We start from the raw sequence: 25000 nt of genomic DNA, 5'->3' as shown, positions 1-25000 counted from the left end.
TGTGTGTGTGTTCTCCCCCAGGACCGGACCCACCAACTCCTGTGTTCTCTGCTCAGTTCCTGGGGGAGCACACACACCCAGCAACTTGAAGCCCTGAGATCCCTGGAGGCCTGAAACCCCTGGTAACCCTAGGAACCCCCGGAACCCTTCTCATTTCCCATTCCCCTTTCCCTAATCAATAAAAGACCCTCTGGGGTTCGTGAACGCACTTGGCTCCTTGTTTGTCCGGTTCCTGACAATGTTGGCGGCTCTTGTCAAGAGCACACACAACAGAAAGCCATTTTGGAAAGCCAATATTATATCAACATACCTTAACCACTGGTGAGATTTAGTCTGGGAACTGTCTTCATTTTCTCGTGGAGGAGGTGTGGTTTACAATTGGCCCTGGCTGTTTATTGGATCTTATGAATTTCTGTCATTATGTGTAGGCCATTGTATCACAGCACAAGCTGTCAGCGGCCCAGGTGAGAACCACTCCTCTGTTTGTGTCTCGAGTTACGATATGTTGAAGGGTATCTCCATCACCACACAAATTTAACCGAGGCTGTAGTGAGAACCACTCTTCGGGTGGTGTCTCGAGTTGCGATTTGTCAAAGGAAATCTCAACCTCACACACACACAGGGACGCGCACAGACTTTTTCAGGGGCAGTTGCCCAAATCGTGGGCAAAAAGGGCATCTCAACCGAACAAAAAAATGCACACAACATCAAAATAAACCTTGCAGGTTGCACGTTGTAGGTTTTATCACAAAGAATCATTTCTCAACATAAATTAATGTGGGTGAACCATACTGCACTACAAAGCAAAAAGGCAGTAACCGCATTGCCGTTGACAATAGTTAATGATTAAGATATAGGCTAAAGGAAGAAGAAATCCGCACTCACAAACTGCGTCTCATTATTTATTTGTACCACGCACTGATGAAGGCTTGTTAGCCGAAACGCGTTTGCTTTTTGGACATGGTGGTAATATAAATAAATAATGAGACGCAGTTTGTGAGTGCGGATTTCTTCTTCCTTAAGTTGACGCTTTTTATCTCGCACCCAAAAGCTTTTCGGTTTTCCAAGAAGTTGAGCGCGTCCTCTGCCAATACTTTAAGATATAGGCTAGACATTGATCAATCAAGAAAGCCTATCAATATATAAATCAAGACATAAAGAAAAGTGAGTCATATGCAAAGAATGCGCTTATACGGTCAACAGAGTAATTTAACAGCCACATGTTAACAATATACCTGAAACTACTTTAAGACGGAGATAACAGAATAATTTTACATTTATTTTAATCCATTTTAGCTAAGTTGCTACCTTTTTGGTTTGTAGGACAGCATAGAGTAATCCTTATGAATCTTTGCTCTAGATGCACAAACTGATTCTTTGTTAGTTGTTTATTCTACTCTACATATCTTTCAATATTTTGCCTTAGTGGATAGTCATTTAATGTCAACTTGCTGTCAATTGCCATGGGATACTGCATTCGCAGACATTCCCCAAGGCACTGCCACTGACATTAGTTCTAATGGTGATGCTTCCTACACAATGCTATTCAAACGCTATTCCCTTCCCTCGAGACACCGCAACGACTCCACACTAATTTCACTTTAGATATCAATACGATTTAATTTACGATTTATTACACACAGACTCAACACATATGTAAAACACATCCCCACACTACTATTGATTTTGAAAACCTTGTAATTACCGATTTTAGAGTACTCACACATTCACACAGGAGAAGTATCTTAGCGCAACTGTGTAGGCTACAAAATGAGAAGTGTGAAAAGTGAACACGTTATTCCTGACACTGAGAATTCCATAACTTGCCTATTGGTAGCCTAATTGATAAATAAACTAGAAAAATAACAAGATTTGCGCGTTGGCTTGTCAAGCAAGACGACTGCAAAGAAAATATGGGCTTCAATTTCTGAAGTCTATTAAATTGTTACAGATAGCCTATGCTTTTATCATTTACAGAGGCTCATCACCTTCTCTCTCTCCTGAAAATTTGAACTATTTTATAGTCTCTTGGCTCGTTTTCTTGTAGGCCTAGCCTCAATTTTCAAATGAGATTCCAATCGCCTTTATTTTAAACCCAAATCCAAGCATTCTCAAAACCTGCAAAACTTTGTTTATGGCATCACCATAGCATATAGGCTACGCGCTTGTTGGTGCTGCGAATTCTGAACATCTGGCACTTGGAGTTTTTAAAGTTGACAACGAAGTGGAGGTGACGCTGTGCTGGGTAGCCTAGTGGGTATGTTCATGATCCCTACGCGCAAACGAGACAGATACTGTAGTAGCCTATCAAAGGCTACCGCAAGTTGTCTTGGCACTTCTCCCTAAACGTTTTTAAAGGTAAATGGAGTGTAAAGCCATTAGCCATGGCCAGCACATTGTCATCTTTATTACAATGCAAAGTCCGTCTCACCTGCTGGTTTTTCATGCGACCCTCCGTGAAGCCCTTTTGCTGCTTCCTCTCCCTCTTCTGAATTTGTCTCTTAGAGTTTTACAGTGAAGACACATTGCCCAAAGTGATTTATTAGCCTATGCATACTTTTAATTCAATACATTTTTGTAATGTATCATTGTGTTTGATGAAAATGAAAGAATTTAAAATGAAAGATTTACTTTCAACGACAACTGCCTACAACGGGGAGCGCAAATATAAAACAAATATACTTAGATGGTGTCAAGCATGTGTGGTGGTAAACAAGTGAGTTTTACAATCAAAAGCCAAGCATGGTAGTTGGACTGACATGGCTTGGGGATGCATGGATGCTGTCAACATTGGTAATCTGAAATACACCTAAAAGAAACATGCATGTCAACATGCACTGTGACTACTGAAGCAGATCATGATATTCTCCATAGGATTCCATTCAAATCTCACACCAACGTATTTAAGTCAGATGCAGACTCAAAATGTAAAAGTTCAATGCAAAGAAAGGTTGAAACGCACACTGATGACCTCCATTTTCATCCCTTTTCATTTCGTTTCATTTCGAGATGATTCGAGCCAACACAGCCCCTTCTCTACCGGATTTTAATCTGGGGTGTACTCACTTTTGTGAGTACATGTTCAAACATTAATGGCTGTATTATGTTTTTTTCTGAGTGAACAAGAAATTTAAGCGGTTAAATAAGTTGTTAAAAGGTCCCTAATCATTGTGTCAAAGTGAAATTTTTGTAATGCTTTCCTATGAAAACATATACTCAAAAATCTGCAAAAACTGTGAGGGGTGTATTCACTTTCGTGATATACTGTAACAATGGTGACAACTCTTTAAAATATAAAATAAACCCATCCACCCCAACATCGCGATCATAAAATGTTCACAATAATATCCCCAGTATATTTACACCCCCAGTACATTAAACATTCACAAACACACTTTAAAACCCAAAACAGTAATAAGCATAACCCACTCCCAGCGTGCTCAGTTTCAGGAAGTAACAGGCACAGCACTGTCGTTGAGCCAATCAGAATAATAGATCGCTATGTTGTTGCGCAGACCTAGTCAAAGAGGGTGGAGTTTCCGCTAGGGTGTCAGCTAAGCGCGCGAACAACTGTCAGATTCGAAACTTTTCTGACTTGAAAACACACACGTTGCTGAGCTACTGTGGAGAACGGCACATCACTGGAGGAACAGCTGTGACACACAAGGAAATTGGATTGGCCTCCCCAAGACTTCGGACCGGCAGGTAACAAAATCATGTTACAAATATATTCCACTAGTTAGGCTGTAGTGTTACTCGTGGTGAGTGACCAACATTAAGCCTACACATTTCCGTTTCAAGTTACCGTTAGTTTAGGAATTAATAACAAGCTATAAGCTATTAAAATATATAGGCTATGCTGGCGATGTTTTAGTGTTCGTTTAGTCCTTTAGTCAGTTTGGTACTTTTTCCGAGTATTATAGAGTACAATGACTTTGGTTTAGTCACCTTAGAGCTGTCATGGACATGTATAGGCATCATACCTGTCAACTTTGAGCTCCCAAAATCCGGGAAAATTCCTATATTTTAAGACAAAATCCGGGAAATTTTCTAAAGGCCAAATTTTGACAGTCAACGGGATGACAGAGACAGATCGGACGGTGCGTTCCACTCTGCTTTTCACAACAGCGCGCGTGCAAAGACAGATCCTGTCTAAAATCCGTCAGCACACGTTTTACAGCGTGGAGAAACAATACAATGAAAACAAAACAATGAAATGAGCGCAATGTGGATCTTCTTGTTGTTTTGTCGCACAAGTTGTCTGTTCGTGTAAAACTTCGTGCTGGTACAGGTTGTGGTTAGGTTAATCGCATGATTCGCTGTTCCGAGGCTGTTTTATGCGTTGCAAGAACTGACGGTTTCTGAGGGAAAGAGTGGGCGCACAAGCGCTACGGAGCTTGAGGTTGACAGCTCATATTTTCAAGGAACTTCAATTCTTAGTGGTATCTGGCATACCGTCTTCTGGCAGGTAGCTTGATAAGCAAGACCCTCGTCTCTCTCTTCAAGAGGGGGTGTGGCTCGTCGGACAGGGCCGTGGGTAGCCTATAAATAGCCTACTGGACCGACAGTGTTTTTTGATAATGTGAAAAATCCGGGATATTTCCGGGAAAAAATTCAAATCGGGAAGAAATCGGGAAATGAGTCAAAATTAGGGAGTTTCCCGGGAAATTAGGGATGGTTGACAGGTATGATAGGCATACTTTTTTTCTACACATTTGTAACAGGCTGTTGTTTAGTTAGAATGTCAGGGAAGAAACAGAAGAGCCTTCTTTCCTTCTGGGAAAAGGCTCAGAAACCAGCACTTATCCTCCTCGACCTCAGTGCCGCCTTTGACACGATAGACCACAACATACTAATTGACCGCCTTGAATCGTGGGTAGGCTTGTCCGGTCACGTCTTAGAGTGGTTCAAAACATATATTACAGGAGGACAGTTTTTTGTCACCATCGGAGAATACGTCTCCAACAAGTATGATGTGCCTTTTGGAGTTGCTCAGGGTAGTTGCTTGGGCCCTCTCCTCTTCTCTCTCTATATGTTGCCCCTGGGCTCCATCATCAGAGAGCACAATGTTGATTTTCATAGCTATGCCGATGACACTCAACTATATATCTCTGTCGAGCCTAGCCAAACCACTGCCATTCATGCCTTGACTAAATGCATGTCTGCCATTACAGATTGGATGAACAGTAACTTCCTAAAATTAAATGAAGATAAAACTGAAGTGTTGCTCATTGGGCCTAAGAAAAAACGTGCAAAACTCCACTCAAGCCTAGGTGACCTAAGCATACACATTAAAGATAAGGTTACTAGCCTAGGTGTGGTCATAGACTCGGATTTGAGCTTTGAGCCTCACATCAACAAGATAACAAAATCTGCTTTTTTCCATCTTAGAAATGTCAACAAAGTGCGCGGCTTGGCCCCCCGACAAGACGCTGAGAAACTTATTCATGCCTTTGTCACCAGTAGGATAGACTACTGCAATGCTCTCTTCTCTGGTCTCCCAAAAAAAATTAATTGACAAATTGCAACTCATTCAAAATTCTGCGGCAAGAATCCTAACAAGAACCAGAATGAGAGAGCACATCTCTCCTGTCTTGGCAGACCTGCACTGGTTACCTGTCTCATACAGAATCGACTTTAAGATTCTGCTCACAGTATTTAAAGCATTAAATGGACTTGCCCCTAGCTATATCTCAGACATGCTTTCTTTTTATGCCCCTGCTCGAGCTCTCAGGTCCACTGATGCCAAGCTGCTAAGGACCCCCACCCCCCCGCAGAAGAAGATCGGCGACGCTGCGTTTGCCTGCTATGCGCCCAAGAGATGGAACGCCCTCCCATCGAGATCCGATCAGCCACCTCCGTCGACTCCTTTAAGAAGCAGCTGAAGACCCACCTCTTCATCCTTGCCAACTCCTAGCTGCCAAGGCGTCATAGTGTCCCAGCCGCCGCAGCGCCCTTACTACTCGCAATCCAGCCCTGGCAGGGGGCTCCCCTAGGTGGCCGCTGGTCTCTGCCTGAGGTTTCTTCCTGACTACAGGGGGTCTTTTTTCTCAGACCTCACTGAGCTTTTTTTTTCCCCCTCACAAACTATGATTCAAGCGAAAGGGAGTTTTTCCTCACCCCTGATGCCACCAGGGGCCGCACCTGAGCGCCCAATCTCTGTGTGACTATCTATGACTTATGATAGGCCCAGCCACTATGGACCTTACACATCTAAGAATCCTGGTCCTAACCTACGTTGACCTTATGACTCTACATTCTCTGTCTATCTCTTCTTCCTCTGCCTTCCTGCTTTTTCTGCCTCTCCTCTATACCTCTCCTTTTAAATCTATCTCTAACAATGTTTTTTCCCATTTGTTAAGCACTTTGAGTTACATGCCTTGTATGACACAGTGCTATACAAATACAATTATTATTAGTATTATTATTATTAAACCAAAGGCAGGGGGGGGGCAGATAATGTGATGATGGAAGAAATTGCTACTACATCAGTAGAGATGGCAGAGAAGACTTTGGCTGAGTCTATAGTGAATGAGAGAGAAGAGGAGGGAATGGAAGAAGAAGAAGAAGAAGAAAGAGTAGAGGTGCCTGTGCACTCATATTCTTGCTTTGGCACCTCATGTTCTGAGGTTAGATGTAGTGTTGTGATGAGGAAAAAGGAGCAATATCACATTTGTGGCTAGTAGAATAGCTGAATGGCTAGTGACTTGGGATAACCACAAGTCACAATGGTTAATGTCAAGACCTGACACACACACACACACACATACACACACACACACACACACACACACACACACACACACACACACACACACACACACACACACACACACACACACACACACACACACACACACACAAGAAATAATTCACTTCTTTGTCCGTGTGTTCATATATCTGTATGTCGTGCAGTATTTCACTGGAAATATAATAATTAATGAGGAAATGTCAGTGCCAGCAACCATCTTTTGCATGGGCCTTTGGGTTTCTCAAGCTAACTTGGTTGTTTTGAAAGGCAATATGTAAAACTAGATTGCATTCTCACAGAAAATGCTGGAAGCGGGCTTGCCTTTTGGGGCAGAGATGAAACAAAGTACTAATGAGAAAACAAAGCTAAAAGAAATCTTGGAAAAACTCCATCCACCCAGTCAGAAGTTATGGGCCAAACAATTCAGCCATCTTGGATTAAGCCATCTTGAAAGGCAAGGCAAGGCAAGGCAAGTTTATTTATATAGCGCATTTCATACACAGGTGCAACTCAATGTGCTTCACAAAGTTAACAAATGTAAATGAAAGGAAACAGGGAAGAAAGAAGGAAATGAATTAGAGTCAAAAAGCATTTAAAAACATTAAGATAAAACATAAGGTAAAAATAATAATAAAATAAAATAAAATGAAACAAATTAAATAAAAAATAAAAATAATAAGAATAAGTAATTTAAGCTAGGGGAAAGCATCTGAGAACAGCTTTGTCTTGAGTCTAGATTTAAAGCTATCAATAGTGGGTGCATTTTTTATGTCATCTGGAAGCTGGTTTCAAAGCTTTGAAGCATAGAAGCTAAAGGCTGCCTCTCCACACTTTGTTTTGACTTTTGGAATCACCAGCAAATTCTTCTCCGTTGACCTTAGTGACCTAGTTGGTGCATACAGCTGAAACATATCCAGTAGATATGTGGGTCCCATTCCATTTAGTGATTTAAACACAAGTAGCATAGCCTTAAAATCAATTCTGTAGCTTACTGGGAGCCAATGCAGCGATCTTAAAATTGGAGTAATGTGGTCGAACTTCCTTGTCTTTGTAAGAACCCTTGCAGCTGCGTTTTGTACAAGTTGAAGCTGTTTAATGGTTTTATTGGGGAGGCCAGTAAAAAGACTGTTACAGTAATCAACTTTACTAGAAATAAAGGCATGTATTAGCTTCTCCAGATCATGTTTAGACATCAGGCCCCTAAATTTAGAGACGTTTTTTATGTGATAAAATGCAGACTTAGTAATAGCTTTCATGTGACTGTTGAAGTTTAGGTCACTGTCAATGAGGACCCCAAGATTTTTAACTGTTTCCCTTGCTTTCAGTCCCTTCGTTTCAAGGATAGTAGCAATCTTTTGTCTCTCCTCTCTTTTCCCAAATATAATTACTTCAGTTTTATCTGTGTTCAGCTGGAGGAAATTGTGAGACATCCATTTGTTAATTTGGTCCATGCAATGATAGAGTGATTCAAGGGGGGTATAGTCATTTTGGGGACATAGATAAGTAGAGCTGGGTATCATCCGCATAGCTATGGTAATTTATGGAGTTATTCTCGATAATGTGTCCCAGTGGCAACATATACAGATTGAACAGTAGTGGTCCCAGAATGGAGCCCTGGGGGACCCCACAATCCAGAGACATTGGTGATGAAGTATGTCTTCCAATGGCGACAAAAAAACTTCTTTGTTGTAAGTACGATTTTAACCAGTCGATCACTATGCCCGTAAAGCCAACCCAGTGTTCCAGTCTATGTAGTAGTATAGAATGATTAACTGTATCGAAAGCAGCACTCAAATCAAGAAGTACCAAGACGGATGATTTGCCAGCATCAGAATTCAATCTTATGTCATTCATAACTTTAATAAGAGCTGTTTCAGTGCTGTGGTAGGCACGGAAACCTGATTGAAACTTATCAAAATAGCTATTAGAGATTAGAAAAGCAGTTAATTGGTTAAAAACAATTTTCTCTATTATTTTACCCATGAATGGTAGATTGGATATGGGCCTATAGTTGTTTAGTACCAGTGCATCCAGGTTGTTCTTTTTCAGTAAGGGTTTCACAACTGCTTCTTTCAGACAGCCTGGGAATATGCCTGTTTGTAGTGAGGTGTTGATGATCTGAAGTACATCTGATGATATTAGATTTAAGATGGATTTGAAGAAGGCTGTTGGTAAAATATCTAAGTCAGATGTAGAGGAGCTAAGACTTTGTACCGTTCTATTAAGAATGTCCACATCAACTAAATGAAAATTTCTCATGAGGTTAGGATTTAACTTCACCATAGCAAGCTGGTCTGAATCTTGGGTCGGTTGCACATGTGTGAGTATGTTTGCACGTATTTTTTCAATCTTTCCTTTGAAAAAGGATGCGAACTCATTGCATTTGCTGACTGAGAGGAACTCAGAGGGCATTAGATTTGGGGGCCTTGCTAGCTTTTCCACAGTGCCAAACAGGACACGTGCATTATTAATATTTCTGTTAATTATGTCAGAGAAAAAAGATTGTCTAGCTTTAGAAATTTCTTGGTTGTATTTCGAGAGTGTGTGTTTATAGATTTGGTAGTGGACTTCAAGTTTGGATTTACGCCACTGTCTTTCAGCCCTCCTGCATTCTTGCTTTAGCAATATAACTGTGGGATTCTTTCTCCAAGGTGCTTTTTCACGTCCCACTGTTTTGATTTTTTCGGGGGCAATAACATCCATAATACGGGTCATCCTTGAATTAAAATTAACCATGAGATCATCTGCACTCTCTGAGGTTTGACTTTGGATCTCTGAAAGTGCTTGCTGAAAGAGTGAGGCTGTCTCACAGTTGATTATACGTTTTTTGACTGTAACAGATTCCCTTTGAACATGAGGGTACATAGAAACATCAGAAAAAATGCAGTAATGGTCAGAAAAGCCATAGTCTTTGACACTAGCACAAGCATTAAGGCCTTTTGTTATTATTAGGTCTAAAGTGTGACCTTGGTTGTGTGTTGGTCCTGTTACATGCTGTGTGAGGCTAAAAATGTCAATAAGACTTAAAAATTCCTTAGCATAGACATTCTCTAAGTCGTCCACGTAAAAATTAAAATCGCCTGCTATAAACAAGCTATCATAGTTCACACAAACATTCGACAACAGCTCACCAAATTCCTCTAAGAAGAGTGGTGCAGAAAGTCTTGGAGGTCTGTAAATAGTCAATAACAGTATGTCAGAAGAACATTTTAGAACTGCAGCTAAGTATTCAAAAGATGAAAATTCACCTAGTGATGTCTTTTGACATTGAAACAGTGCCTTGAAAATAATTGCTATCCCCCCTCCCTGTTTATTCTGCCTTTCTGTACTAATGAAATTAAAGTGTGACGGAGTTGCTTCTATAAGTGTGATAGAGCTAGTGGATTTTTCCAGCCATGTTTCAGTTAAAAATAAAAAATCAAGGTTGTGGGTACAGATAAACTCATTGACAACAAAAGGCTTGTTCCTTAGAGATCTACTATTCTGTAAAGCTAATTTAGCATTGAGCATTGGAGGCATTTCCACTGTGGTAGTGAGTTTTTTTGGGACAAGTCTGAGATTTCCCATGCTTGCCGTCTTGGGGGAATGTATGCGTGTCCTCAAGAGACCTCGTTTTGTTGTTAGAACTGGAATAAGATTGTCCACGGGTCCCCTTATCTGCTTATTTTCAAAACAACTGTTACTATGTGGGTAGGGACCCAGTTGATATCAGACTGTGCTTTCAACCATGTCATCCTCACTGATACTACTGTACTCCAGAGCACAGACAGGTGGTTGTGGGGCCTTGCCTTTTTTGGGTGCAGTCATGGATGGAAGTATCCTTTTAGATTTTGGGGTAGAATGAGGTTGACCTTGAGAAATATCCGCATAGGAGGCTTGGTAGGAATGTCTGGGGGTAGAAAAGGTAGATCTGGCATAGGGGAGTAGTCTCGCCATAGTTTCTGGAAATCTCAGTCTGGGAGATGAAGATGGTGTTTCGTCGTTCCGGGAAGGTTGTGATTCCATTGGTGATTGCATTTTGTCGCCGTTGCCAGGGCTTGCTGGTGGCTGCGTTTCGCCACATCTGGGGGGTGAGTTTGGTTTTGAGGAAACCACATTTCCTATTTCCTGTGTGGACAGTCGCTTTTTGGCAGACCTGGGAGGTGGAATTGGTGATGCCAATGGCATTTTGCCAGTCCGACAAGGAGGTGAACACTTGATCTCCGGCGAGCGGCTTGCTGCCAGTTTCTGTGACAGATCTTCCAGCTGTTCCGAAAGCTGGTTCAGTTTGTGGCGAGTTCTGTGTGTTCCGTTGTTTTCCACTTGAGCAGAGAGGGACTTGGCTACGTCATCTGTGTGTGTGCTTTCGCCAGTCTGTGGCTCAGTTTGCACACTTACAGGCACAGAGGGCTTGTTGAAATGCCCCTGTGTCTGAGTGGATACAGATACAGGCCGCTTATCAGCGCCCAAGGTCTCAATGCTGTAAACCAACTGGTCTGTCAGCACTTTGGCGCCGGTCCAACTCAGTTCTGCACTGTTTTTTTTGAAAAGTACAGTGCGTCTCCAGAAACGGTCGAAATTGTCAACAAAGCTGATACCGTTGGATCTGCATGTCCTTGACAGCCATGTGTTTAAGCAATTTAATCTCGAAAACGCAAAGTCGCGATAGCATGGTGCTGGTATTGGCCCGCTGATGAAGAATGGAATTTTCAGATCTTTTAGAGTTGAAAATAAGTCATTAAAATCCTTTTTGACAGTTATTTGCTCTTTGAACAGATCCGCTGCCCCACAGTGAACAACAAGGCGATCAATAGATCTGTGGTCAGACACCAATTGTGGGATACTGTCCTTGGTCTCACGTACGGATGCATGGGGCAGACAGGACACTTTAAAAGTTCCATTTCCGATATTTTTCACACTCAGATCACCAACAACAAGTGTTGTAGGAGAGGCAGGCAGCTGCCGTCTAACTTTGTTCTTGTTATTCCAATGCGGTGTACGTTCAGTTTTTATTCTGGGAGCAACTGGTTCCACTTGTTCAAGGCACTCAAATCGATTTTGAAGTTTTATGGGCTGCCCTGAAAAAGTTGGTCTGGCAGCAGCAGACCGCACTGGTGTTGAAGTTAGTATTTTATCTCTGTTTTTGGGTCGAGCCCCTTTGCTTTCCCAATAGTGAGTAGGCCTACTCACATTTTGCTTTGCGAAGCTTTTGCCAGGTGTTTCGTCCAGCGTCACAAATGTCACATCAGCCGGTCGTTGGTCTGCTTTTGCATTTGCGGCACCTGTTTCAGGACTTCCTTCAGTCTTTGATAGGCGATCACCCAGTAAGGATTCCAGGGCAGAAATCCGTTGTTCCAGCAGTATCCATTTTTTGGACTGTCGTTGTCGCATTTTGTTATTGTTTCAGCTCGGCAATTGTTTTGACTTCTAGGTTCTCTTGTGAAAAACACTAATGTATGAATAAAATCCTCTGTTGTTCTTCTCTAAACTTGTTAAAAACTGTGTATATGGCAAATAAAATCCAAGTTATAGTGTGAAAAAAAAAAAAAAAAAAAAAGTAAAGAAATTGAAGTTAGGCAGGAGCAAAGCAGAAAAGCGACCTACTCGCTTGAGTAGGAGGAGCAGGCTTCTAAAGTGTTGTAGCTCTGCGTTTTGGGGATATACTAAATGACATACATGGTATTTTAAGTTGGCTAAGGAACACTGCGTATGATATAATTTTGAAAATCAACATGGCTTCGAGCGGGATTCGAACTCACAACCTCCATATCTGTAATCCAGCCCCTTTGCGATTGATATTAAAAGACATACAATACATGATATTTGAAGTTGGCTAAGGAACACTGCATATGATATCATTTTGAAAATCAACATGGCTTTGACTGGGGTTCGAACCCCCAACCTCAATATCTGTAATTCAGCACATTTGCCATGCATACTAAATGACATACATGGCATTTTAAGTTGGCCAAGGAACACTGCATATGATATAATTTTGAAAATCAACATGGCTTTGACTGGGTTTCGAACCCCCAACCTCAATATCTGTAATTCAGCACATTTTGCCATCCATACTAAATGATATACATGGCATTTTAAGTCGGCCAAGGAACACTGCATATGATATAATTTTGAAAATCAACATGGCTTCAGGTGGGGTTCGAACCTTCAACCTCCATATCTCTAATGCAGCAGCATGCATTACTACTAAGCCAAGCAGCTAGCTGTCATGCACAGTCCAGCAAGACTATATTACATTGCATTGCAGAGCTGAACAATAGACTTCTAGAATGGTTGCTCGCACCTGCTCGTTAAGAATAGAATCTTGAGACAGTGACAGTTGAAATGGAACCCTTCATTGGCTGCACCTGTTGTGATTGACTGAAAGACAGTTAGTATTGAGCTCTAAACAGGGGAGAAAATGAGAATGAGTTTTTTTGTCTTTACAACATCGTTGTAAAAAAACTAAAAGGAGTTGGCACGTGTCCTTTTCACAGATCGGAGTCATGCTTGTGATCTCTCTAGCAGTCTTTGAATGAAGTTTATAGGTTAAATTTTTCAGGCACAAATGGACCTCCGTGTGGGACATGCGCTGATCTCTTGAAAAATGCACTTTTCGAAAGACTGGGATTCTCCATAGACCCAGGCCCGTTTTTTTTACAAACCTGCCATTTAAAAAGTATTGGGAGTTGGGAGATGAAACTTTGACAATTTGTAGACATCCCATAGAGCTCGCTAACAACGCGTCAACTAAACTTCTAGGTGAAAGTGTTGATGTTTTATGACCGAAAAAGCCTCCTACACTCTAATCTCTAGAGTGGCGGAACCTTGGTTCATGGAGGTTCCACCACTGTTTTCAATGGAGACCCAGGCTTTAACAAAATCGCCAAAAACGGGAAAACGACAAGAGACACGGAGAAGCCTATAACTATACGCGATCTCCAAGCCGAGCCGGTCGTTTTAGTGTTTGAACGGTGTCTCTATCTCGAAAGGCCTAGGAGGAGATCCATTTTCTATTTTTACTGCCCCTGCACAAGACCAATAATAAACTAGAAATGCATTCTCACAGAAAATGCTGGAAGCGGGCTTGCCTTTTGGGGCAGAGATGAAACAAAGTACTATTGAGAAAACAAAGCTAAAAGAAATCTTGGAAAAACTCCATCCACCCAGTCAGAAGTTATAGGCCAAACAATTCAGCCATCTTGGATTCAGCCATCTTGAAAGTGTTGTAGCTCTGCGTTTTGGGGATATACTAAATGACATACATGGTATTTTAAGTTGGCTAAGGAACACTGCATATGATATAATTTTGAAAATCAACATGGCTTCGAGCGGGATTAGAACTCACAACCTCCATATCTGTAATCCAACCCCTTTGCCATTGATATTAAATGACATACAATACATGATATTTGAAGTTGGCTAAGGAACACTGCATATGATATCATTTTGAAAATCAACATGGCTTCGACTGGGGTTCGAACCTCCAACCCCCATATCCCTAATTCAGCACATTTGCCATTCATACTAAATGACATACATGGCATTTTAAGTTGGCCAAGGAACACTGCATATGATATAATTTTGAAAATCAACATGGCTTTGACTGGGATTCGAACCCCCAACCTCCATATCTGTAATCCAGCACATTTGCCATGCATACTAAATGACATACATGGCATTTTAAGTTGGCCAAGGAACACTGCATATGATATAATTTTGAAAATCAACATGGCTTTGACTGGGTTTCGAACCCCCAACCTCAATATCTGTAATTCAGCACATTTGCCATCCATACTAAATGATATACATGGGATTTTAAGTCGGCCAAGGAACGCTGCATATGATATAATTTAGAAAATCAACATGGCTTCGGGTAGGATTTGAACCCTCAACCTCCATATCTCTAATGCAGCGGCATGCATTACCACTAAGCCAAGCAGCTAATTGTCATGCTTAGTCCAGCAAGACTATATTACATTGCATTGCAGAGCTGAACAATAGACTTCTAGAATGCTTGCTCGCACCTGCTCGTTAAGAATGGAATCTTGAGACAGTGACAGTTGAAATGGAATCCTTCACTGGCTGCACCTGTTGTGATTGACTGAAAGACAGTTAGTATTGAGCCTTTAACAGGGGAGAAAATGAGAATGAGTTTTTTGTCTTTACAACATCGTTGTAAAAAAACTAAAAGGAGTTGGCACGTGTCCTTTTCACAGATCGGAGTCATGCTTGTGATCTCTCTAACAGTCTTTGAATGAAGTTTATAGGTGAAAGGGTTCAGGCACAAATGGACCTCCGTGTGGGACATGCGCTGATCTCTTGAAAAATGCACTTTTCGAAAGAATGGGATTCTCCATAGAGCCAGGCCTGTTTTTTTTACAAACCTGCCATTTAAAAAGTATTGGGAGTTGGGAGATGAAACTTTCACAATTTGGAGACATCCCATAGAGCTCGCTAACAACGCGTCAACTAAACTTCTAGGTGAAAGTGTTGATGTTTTATGACCGAAAAAGCCTCCTACACTCTAATCTCTAGAGTGGCGGAACTTTGGTTCATGAAGGTTCCACCATAGTTTTCAATGGAGACCCAGGCTTTCACAAAATCGCCAAAAACGGGACAACGACAAGAGACACGGAGAAGCCTATAACTGTACGCGATCTCCAAGCCGAGCCGGTCGTTTTAGTGTTTGAACGGTGTCTCTATCTCGAAAGGCCTAGGAGGAGATCCATTTTCTATTTTACTGCTGCCCTGCACAAGACCAATAATAAATAATAATAATAACTAAACAGTACTTAGAGATTACTATAAACGGGCCTTGCTCTGCAAGGGCCATGCTCTGCATGGTCCTTGCTCCGCAAGCCCGCTTAATAATAAGAAACAGGACTTAGAGATTACTATAATCGGGCCTTGCTCTGCAGAGCATGGCCCTTGCAGAGCAAGGCCCGATTATTATTAGTAATCTCTAAGTCCTGTTTCTTTTTTTATTATTGGTTCTCTTGTGCAGGGGCAGTAAAAATAGAAAATTGATCTCCTCCTAGGCCTTTCGAGATAGAGACACCGTTTAAACACTAAAACGACCGGCTCGGCTTGGAGATCGCGTATATTAATAGGCTTTTCCGTGTCTCTTGTCGTTTTCCCGTTTTTGGCGATTTTGTGAAAGCCTGGGTCCCCATTGAAAACAATGGTGGAACCTTCATGAACCAAAGTTCCGCCACTCTAAAGATTAGAGTGTAGGAGGCTTTTTCGGTCATAAAACATCAACACTTTCACCTAGAAGTTTAGTTGATGCATTGTTAGCGAGCTCTATGGGATGTCTCCAAATTGTCAAAGTTTCATCTCCCAACTCCCAATACTTTTTAAATGGCAGGTTTGTAAAAAAGACAGGCCTGGGTCTATGGAGAATCCCAGTCTTTCCAAAAGTGTATTTTTCAAGAGATCAGCGCATGTCCCACACGGAGGTCCATTTGCGCTTGAAGCATTTAACCTATAAACTTCATTCAAAGACTGTTAGAGAGATCACAAGCATGACTCCAATCTGTGAAAAGGACACGTGCCAACTCCTTTTAGTTTTTTTACAACGATGTTGTAAAGACAAAAAACTCATTCTCATTCTCTGCCCTGTTTACAGCACAATACTAACTGTCATTCAGAGCAGGTGCAGTCAATGAAGGGTTCCATTTCAACTGTCACTGTCTCAAGATTCTATTCTTAACGAGCAGGTGCGAGCAACCATTCTAGAAGTCTATTGTTCAGCTCTGCAATGCAATGTGATATAGTCTTGCTGGACTGTGCATGACAGCTAGCTGCTTGGCTTAATGGGAATGCATGCTGCTGGATTAGAGATATGGAGGTTGAGGGTTCGAACCCCACCCGAAGCCATGTTGATTTTCAAAATTATATCATATGCAGTGTTCCTTGGCCAACTTAAAATGCCATGTATGTCATTTATTACCAATGGCAAATGTGCTGGATTAGAAATATGGAGGTTGAGAGTTCGTATCCCACTTGAAGCGATGCTGATTTTCAAAATTATATCATATGCAGTGTTTCTTAGCCAACTTAAAATACCATGTATGTCATTTAGTATCGATGGCAAATGTGCTGAATTACAGATATGGAGGTTGGAGGTTCGAACCCCAGTCGAAGCCATGTTGATTTTCAAAATTGTATCATATGCAGCGTTCCTTGGCCGACTTAAAATGCCATGTATGTCATTTAGTATGAATGGAAAATGTGCTGAATTACAGATATTGAGGTTTGGGGTTCGAACCCCAGTCAAAGCCATGTTGATTTTCAAAATTATATCATATGCAGTGTTCCTTGGCCAACTTAAAATGCCATGTATGTCATTTAGTATGGATGGCAAATGTGCTGAATTACAGATATTGAGGTTGGGGGTTCGAACCCCAGTAGAAGCCATGTTGATTTTCAAAATTATATCATATGCAGTGTTCCTTGACCAACTTCAAATGCCATGTATGTCATTTAGTATGGATGGCAAATGTGCTGAATTACAGATATTGAGGTTGGGGGTTCGAACCCCAGTCAAAGCCATGTTGATTTTCAAAATTATATCATATGCAGTGTTCCTTAGCCAACTTAAAATACCATGTATGTCATTTAGTATATCCCCAAAACGCAGAGCTACAACACTTTCAAGATGGCTGAATTGTTTGGCCCATAACTTCTGACTGGGTGGATGGATTTTTTCCAACATTTCTTTTAGCTTTGTTTTCTCAATAGTACTTTGTTTCATCTCTGCCCCAAAAGGCAAGCCCGCTTCCAGCATTTTCTGTGAGAATGCAATCTAGTTATTATTATTATTCTTATTATAACACACACAAAATATTCAACATATTTTAGTTTTCTTTACTAGATGAAACTAATGACTAGGCCTATTAGTGCTACTTATGTGTTATTGTTGTTGTAATAACCAGCCGATGGGCCGAAGGTTCGGTGCCCCCCCCCTCCCCCCACCCAATCTCACTCCCAACAAACTTCAAAACTTGAGAGCCCTGGTGTTGTTTGCCTCTGCATAGAAAGTGTAAACACACTCATTAGCATTATTAATCATGATTAGCATAATCATGACACACTGCAAACTACCAATACTACCACACAGCAATCTACCAACTACAAGAAGCACTTTTTAAAAATATACAATAACAAAGGCAGGCAGTAGCAAGGGCAAGGTGAACCAAGGCAGACTGCAGCAAATGACTGGAACCAAGGCAAACAGCAGTAAAAGAAAAGGCAAACTGCAGCAAAAACACTATACTGCACTTTGGCTTGGTTTTACCCTACTTTTCAATAAACACTGCAAATTACAGATTTTCTCGATTGGTTTGGCTAATTTCTTGAAACCGAGATGACATTTCTATAAATTTTGGGTCATTTGGCTAAACATTCTTACAGTTCTGCAAAACAGTTCAGATAACTAGCAAAATGTCATATACCTCCCAAAACAGCCCATTCTTGCATCAGCACTAAACCTTCTCCCACATAAATAGTCAGTACCATAAAAATGGCATATATCCTTCTCAATTGGTTTGGCTCATTTGCATTCATTTAGTCATTCTGTCAAAATAAACTGGATGGTTCAGCATAACGCCATGGATCCTCATCACTTGCTCATATCACTCCAAAAACAGTTTACCCGTGTGTCGAAACTAAATTCCTTCCACAGAATGCCGTTTGAAAAAATGTCAAGAAATTAGCCAAATAACAGAGGAAACTGTAGTATACACAGTTGTAAAATTATTTTCTACAAACTAGTAAAGTTACAATACCATCTGGCCTGTTGAACACTGTCATGAATTTACTGCTTACAGTAAAGAAATTATTAAAATATTATGTCCTTGACTGTTTTGACAATTGTGTAGACTACTTTGCATATGATGACTCACACAATGAAATCATGCTGACATGTTTTGGAGAGGGCAACCATTAGACTGAGAATTGTCTAATTCGTTTAGATAAGACAGGTCAATTTATTTGGAAAATGTGCTAAATGTATGCTTAATGTGTCAACTGTAGGGTACTTGTATATAGCCATCTGCCGAGATGTACTAAACATTTGAGACATGTACAAAGCATTTGAAATTTGATGAAAGCAATGAAAAATGCCATTCTGTTGTGGGAAATTGTAAGTTGGTTTGGAGATTTGTCCGTGTTGTTTTGAGAATGTCATCTCAGTTTTGAGAAATTAGCCAAACCAATCGAGAAAAACTGTAACTGATTGAAGAGCTGACCCTGCACTTTCAAATTCTTTGTAGGGCAGTGTTGTCAGACCCCCTGACTTTCTTCCTAAGTGCCCAGAATAGAGGTGAATAAGGTTGCTTTCTTACTTAATGATTAATATTTTGAGTGGCAATGTTTTTGTTTTCATATTCAAATCTAGTCATAGTCTGACATTTAGCCTAAGTCTTTAGCCAAAAAAAAAAAATCCAATGAGAAGGGCACACACACACACACACACACACACACACACACACACACACACACACACACACACACACACACACACATGCACACGCACACACATGCACACACATGCACACGAACGCACACACACACGCACTTACGCGAGGCTGTAGTGAGAACCATTCTTCTAGAGGTGTTTCGAGTTGTGATGTGTCGAGGGGAATCTCCACCTCTCCTAGGAAGCTGTTTGGAGCAAAGCGGTCGTGATGCCACACAGACACCTGAAGTGTGCGCGTCTCCAGCTGAGAGTGGCTGAGGACATACTGCACACACACATGCACACGCACACGCACAGACACAGACACACAGACACACACACACAGACACGCACACACACACACACACACACACACACACACACACACACACACACACACACACACACACACACACACACACACACACACACACACACACAGAAGTTGTTGAAAACAGCACTTCTGTCAGGTCCATTACGTAAGGGTTATCGTTCGGCGAGAAGGTCGCTACCGTGGAATAGCAGCACGACAGAGAGAATCTTTAGACCCCGACGCGGAGCGGAGGGGTCTTGTTCTCTCTGAAGTGCTGCTATTCCACAAAGCGACCGACTCGCCGAAAGTTAACCCGCTTATTATATGGATATACTTAAATGACTCACACATGGCGGGGACATTTATTTAGGCCTATTTAATGTTAAGATTGTTGCTGCGCAAAACAAAACAGTGCCGTTGTGGAACACCGCTAGGCAACAGCTAGGTAGCCAGGACAACAGGTGTTGTCTATCACAGCAGCTGATTAGAGTCTTGTTGAAAAGTCGCTTTAGCAGTGAAAAGTCTTGTTGCCATTGACAGCGGTCTGTTATAGACCAACCCGTCCGTTATCGAAAAATAACAGACGTGCGAACGTTGGGGAGCCCCGTTGAAATGAATGGAGCATTCGACCGATGAAGTCACAACCATATAATAAAGTCAAGAAACACAAGACAGGAAATTCTGAATGCAATTTCTATACTGAATAGTTATTAATTACATTTGGCGGTATGGCTCTGTTCAGAGGGTTTTCCATGAGTAGAGTAGAGTAGAGTAGAGCGAAATGCACAAATGGGGGGGGAGCAGAGATTCAATTCAATTTTCAATTCTTTTATTAAGGGATAGCCCCTTGAGATGTTCCATCTCTTTTTCGAGGGGGTCCCATAAACATCAAAGACATACATTACACACAGTCACACATCCACACCAGAGCTCTTCATCACTACAGGCTAAGCAGTCCAACGTCTCTACCCCAATAGATTTAGATTCATAGGCAAAAAGCAGCAAGTAAAACACAAAAATTACATTTGTTTAACACTAAAGAGAAATGATAAATAAAGGACTCAGGAGAAAGCCACAATTGAAAATCAGTTATATAATAGAAGTAAGTAGAATAAATAAGCATGGATATATGCAAGTGCACTGGTCAAATGAATGCAGAAAACTTATTTATGATTATTAAAAATTATTAATAAAACTTATTATGATATATATTATGATTTAAAGAGAGAAAAATATGAAATAGATCTCAATGAGCTGGGTAATCTATTCCAGTCAGAAGGGGCTTTAAATTTGAAGGCACACCTTCCTATTTCTTCAGATATGCTTGGCACAAAAAAAAAACAAATGATCAAGATGTCTAAGTCCATAAGTGGACCTATATGGATTTAAATAGTTTTCTAAATAAGATGGATAATTAAAGAAATCGCATTTATAGATAAACTGAAGCCAATGTAGTTGCCTTCTGGTCTTGGGTGATAGGAGATTCAGTTGCTGATACATGTGACAATGGGGTAAGGTATGGACATCTCAATACAAATCGACAGAGGCTGTTAAAAGCAACATTTAAAGATTTGAGATGTGATTCCGTTGTATTCATACATATACTATACACAATGTACAGTATATACCGTATACGGGGCAGGTTTTTGAAAACTAAATTTTTTTTCACATGAAAACTTAGCCTATTTATTGCAAATGCTGCTTTTATTTAGTTTGGAAAAGGGCTTTTGTTTTCCCACATTTAGCCTAAATAGAACACATTTCAGAGAACAGATAGCAACTCAGCATAGAGACCCTTTCCATTTCTTTGCTCACTTCTGCGTGGTGACAGGCGCCAGTAGGCTAGGCCTACTGGGCCGTCCTGCGTGTGACGCAAAATTCCATACACTTGCACAGCTTAGGCAACCAGTCCAGTCCAGTAGCCTAGGCCACAGATAGGCTACCTATCGCGCAGATAATCGAGAATGATTTGTTGACGGCAATATCTACCCTGCAGCTGTCTTGACAAATCGTGCCGTTCATTTTCTATATCCAGAAGTCTTCCGTTGGACTGACGAAAGTGAACGAGATCAAGGTGATTGACAAGTGGCACAGCAACTTCTTTCCTGCGCTGTCCTTTCAGCACCACCACGTTTCAGTAGGTGTGCAATTAGCTTTCATTACATGCCAAGGGAAAAACTCGCCCCATTCTGTATTATTGCACTGTTGTGAGGGATATCGCCAAATAATTTGGATAAGGTCAGAATATTCTTTTGGCAATATTATGTATTGTCCGCGAAAATAACACGTTGTTTGCTACACTGCACGTGGTCTTCACAGAAGGCTTCTTGTGTTTCGACAAAAGGTGTGTCTTTGATAATGCCTGTGGCTGATGGCACAGCAAACGCACACTTTTCTTTCGCGAAAAGTAATAGGAATTCCTCCTGGCGTTCTTGATGAAAACTGTAGCCTATGCTTTCGGCTTCATCAGCGGTCACACTTGCAGCTGCCTATTGCACGCGAGACTCTCGCCGTGGTGACGGCGCTCAAAGACGCAGCAGGAGGGTTTTTTTAGGAAGAAAGAAAATAACCCCATAACACGAGGGGAAAGCTGTGGTGAGCCTATCGTAACGGAATACAGACGAAAAATATAACGCCAATCATATAGGCGACTGCAGTGTAGGATATTTCAATATTTCTGTAACCCATCCATCCAATTTATTTCCTCCTGCCCCAAGATCGACCAGGAAAGCCTCCGCGATCTCGATGGGTTGGCGACCCCTAATCTAGAATGATCTTTGCCACATGCAACACGGTTAAATATGTGTATCATGTGCATTAATCAAGCATTGTTTTTATGGTAAAATTTTCAACAGCTGTCATTGTTGGAGTGTCATAGAGTGCTTGTTGACAATGGGTATTTCATCATAATCTCATAACACATAACATGATTTCACAGAAATCTGTTACAGAAATAGGTCTTCTATGCCTGCAATATTTCTGTGTAATAGACCAGTAATTAGTCTCTCAATATATTTGCTTCTGAATAACACAGCCTCTCTTTGATGGTCTTTAATTTCGGTTACACTCCGCCATTCCGACACACCGCCATTCTGACATTGACTTCTTATTGCCCAATAGGTATTTTGGCCCATTTCAGGGGGGGTAAAAGAAAACGGCATGTAGCCTATGAGTCTGCACTCATTGCTGCGCTCACTTTCTCCACTCCTTTGCGCTTTTGTTTTGCAAGATTGCATCAAATATCAATGGGGTTAGTTCATGCGTTAGTTCACGCGCTTGTAAACACTTGCAACAATGTCAAAAAGACATGAAAGATGATGTACGAGTGTTTGCTAAACAAAACACGCTAAAGGACTATAACCTAAAACAATACCTAGCACAAGGCAGACAAGGTACGGGGATATCAGAGGCGTCGCAATCACATTAGTCAACTGTCAGAATGGCGGTTTGTCGGAAATGCGATTGCCCCCCTTAATTTCTGCATTCATGTTGGCAGTCAGTATAGTTCCTTTTAAAATGTTCTTCCATGTGTTATTTTGTAGACTTATCCAACATGTTTTGGCCCTGTCCCAACTTTTTAAAGATTTTTTGTAGGGCCTATGGGTCAAATTTTAAATGAACACAGATTTCCCTCAAAGTAATACTTTAGCCTGGCTTTAACAGTTGATATGTTGCCCTTGCGCTATTGTCCATGCAGTGCGTGGATTTAATGTTTTGAAAATGGCAGCATTTTGCTTTAATTCACAAAATACCAAGTGTCCCAATTTTTTTGGAATCCGGTTTGTACCTCTGCCATGGACGCACACACACACTTACCCGTAGGTTCTCGTTGAAGACAGGGTTGATGGTGTTGGCTTTGACACTGGTCTTCCTCTTGCTCTGTCGAGACTTATCTGGGAGAAGATAGGTCTTCACGTAGCTATGAAAAGAGGGAAAGAGAGAGAGAGAAAGAGACAGGCAAACAGACGGACAGAGAGAGAGAGAGAGAGAGACGGACATAGGATGATGTGCGGATAACGTGCTGGAAGTGTTTCACAGTTGATTTTAATGCACTCTGTGTGTCTTGTGCGAGTGCATGTGTATGTGTGTGTGTGTGTGTGTGTGTGTGTGTGTGTGTGTGTGTGTGTGTGTGTGTGTGTGTGTGTGTGTGTGTGTGTGTGTGTGTGTGTGTGTGTGTGTGCACGTGCACGTGCACGTGTGCGTGTACCAGGGTTCACGTTAGCCGGCTGTGGCCGGACATTGGCCGTTTGTATGCATGAATGACCGGCAAAATAAAATGTTCCCGGACAAAATGTCCGACAAAAATGACAGCAATTAGTCAGTAAATAATATTAGCCCATTTTAAATAGGCCTTCTTAAAGTTACAAAACACCAGTAGGCCTAATATGAAACTGAACAAAGCTGAAAATATTTGTGAATAGCCTATGTAACTGAAATTGTCATAAACAGCACGCAATAGGCCTATTACTTGCGCTCTCGTCCCCACCAGCGTTGTCCCCAATCACGTTATGCTTATAATCCCTTGACTCACACTGGCTGCTGTGCTGTCGAGGAGCGATTCTGTTTTTTTGTAGGCTATTTTTACCAATATATCAGTGAACACAACAAAGGGCATTGAATTTGCAAAACCGTTTCATGCCCAGTTGCGAAGTCAAGCCTAATGGTTGGGGACTCAATGGCATGCGCAGCATCGCCGCATCGAATCACTTTCACTTTTACCTCTGCTGAAAAATGGTGGTGGATCTGCAAGTAGGCTACAGAGGGTGAAGTTAAACATTCCAGAGAACGATGGACTCGCGAGAAGTCCCAGTGAAAATGCATGCAGGGCTTTATAACTGTTTTCGGTAACACTTCCAAATAAGGGGCCATAATTAACAGTAAAGTAGCTACAACCTAATACTTAAGTAAGGGTTAATAATCATTACTTAATGCCACATTAGACACATATTAACTGTTATTAATGCATTAGTAAGTAGTTACTTAACTATTACATAACTATTACCTTGTGTTACAGGTTAATAGCATATGTTTGGGACCCTTATATTAGAGTTGGCTGCGGATAAGTAATGGTTAATTAATCAATAGATATTGGTGTTTGGGACCCTTATAATAGAGTTGGCTGAGCATACCTAATAGTTAAGTAATCCATCTACTGTGACATCTAGTTTTCACTCGTTCAAATCACTGTAATAGTGGCAACAGGAGCCATTATATAGCAAGGATTGGACGTACACTTCTCAATGATGGTGGGATGATGAGATGTAATTTTTTCATGTACCACTTATTAAATTTAATGGTAAAAACCCTACAATAAATGCAGAACATTATGAAGAGTAACAGTTTTGAAGCGAAACTAAACCATTCCATTAGGTTAATGTTTGAGAATATTAGCTCCAAGAAGAGCAGTGCATGATGGGTACGCAATCTATAGACAACAATAATTCGGTATTATTTAATCATTAGATATGCCTTACTTTTGTATTAAGTAAGTGTT

At 41.1% G+C, this 25000-nt stretch overlaps 1 protein-coding gene across 1 annotated transcript in view; it reads right to left on the bottom strand.

The window, feature by feature from the left end:
* Window positions 1-25000, bottom strand: part of sytl5 (synaptotagmin-like 5) — an 82940-nt gene that overhangs the window by 3903 nt on the left and 54037 nt on the right. The window contains exons 12-13 of the mRNA XM_063212975.1: window positions 23323-23425; window positions 19318-19479 (exon numbers count right to left, since the gene is read on the bottom strand). Of these exons, the coding sequence (XP_063069045.1) occupies window positions 19318-19479; window positions 23323-23425 (265 nt within the window). The remainder of the gene's footprint in view (window positions 1-19317; window positions 19480-23322; window positions 23426-25000) is intronic.

Source organism: Engraulis encrasicolus, chromosome 13 (assembly GCF_034702125.1).
Source record: "Engraulis encrasicolus isolate BLACKSEA-1 chromosome 13, IST_EnEncr_1.0, whole genome shotgun sequence".
NCBI lineage: Eukaryota > Metazoa > Chordata > Actinopteri > Clupeiformes > Engraulidae > Engraulis > Engraulis encrasicolus.
The sequence above is the reverse complement of the archived record's forward strand: the minus strand, read 5'-3'. Positions and strand labels throughout refer to the sequence as shown.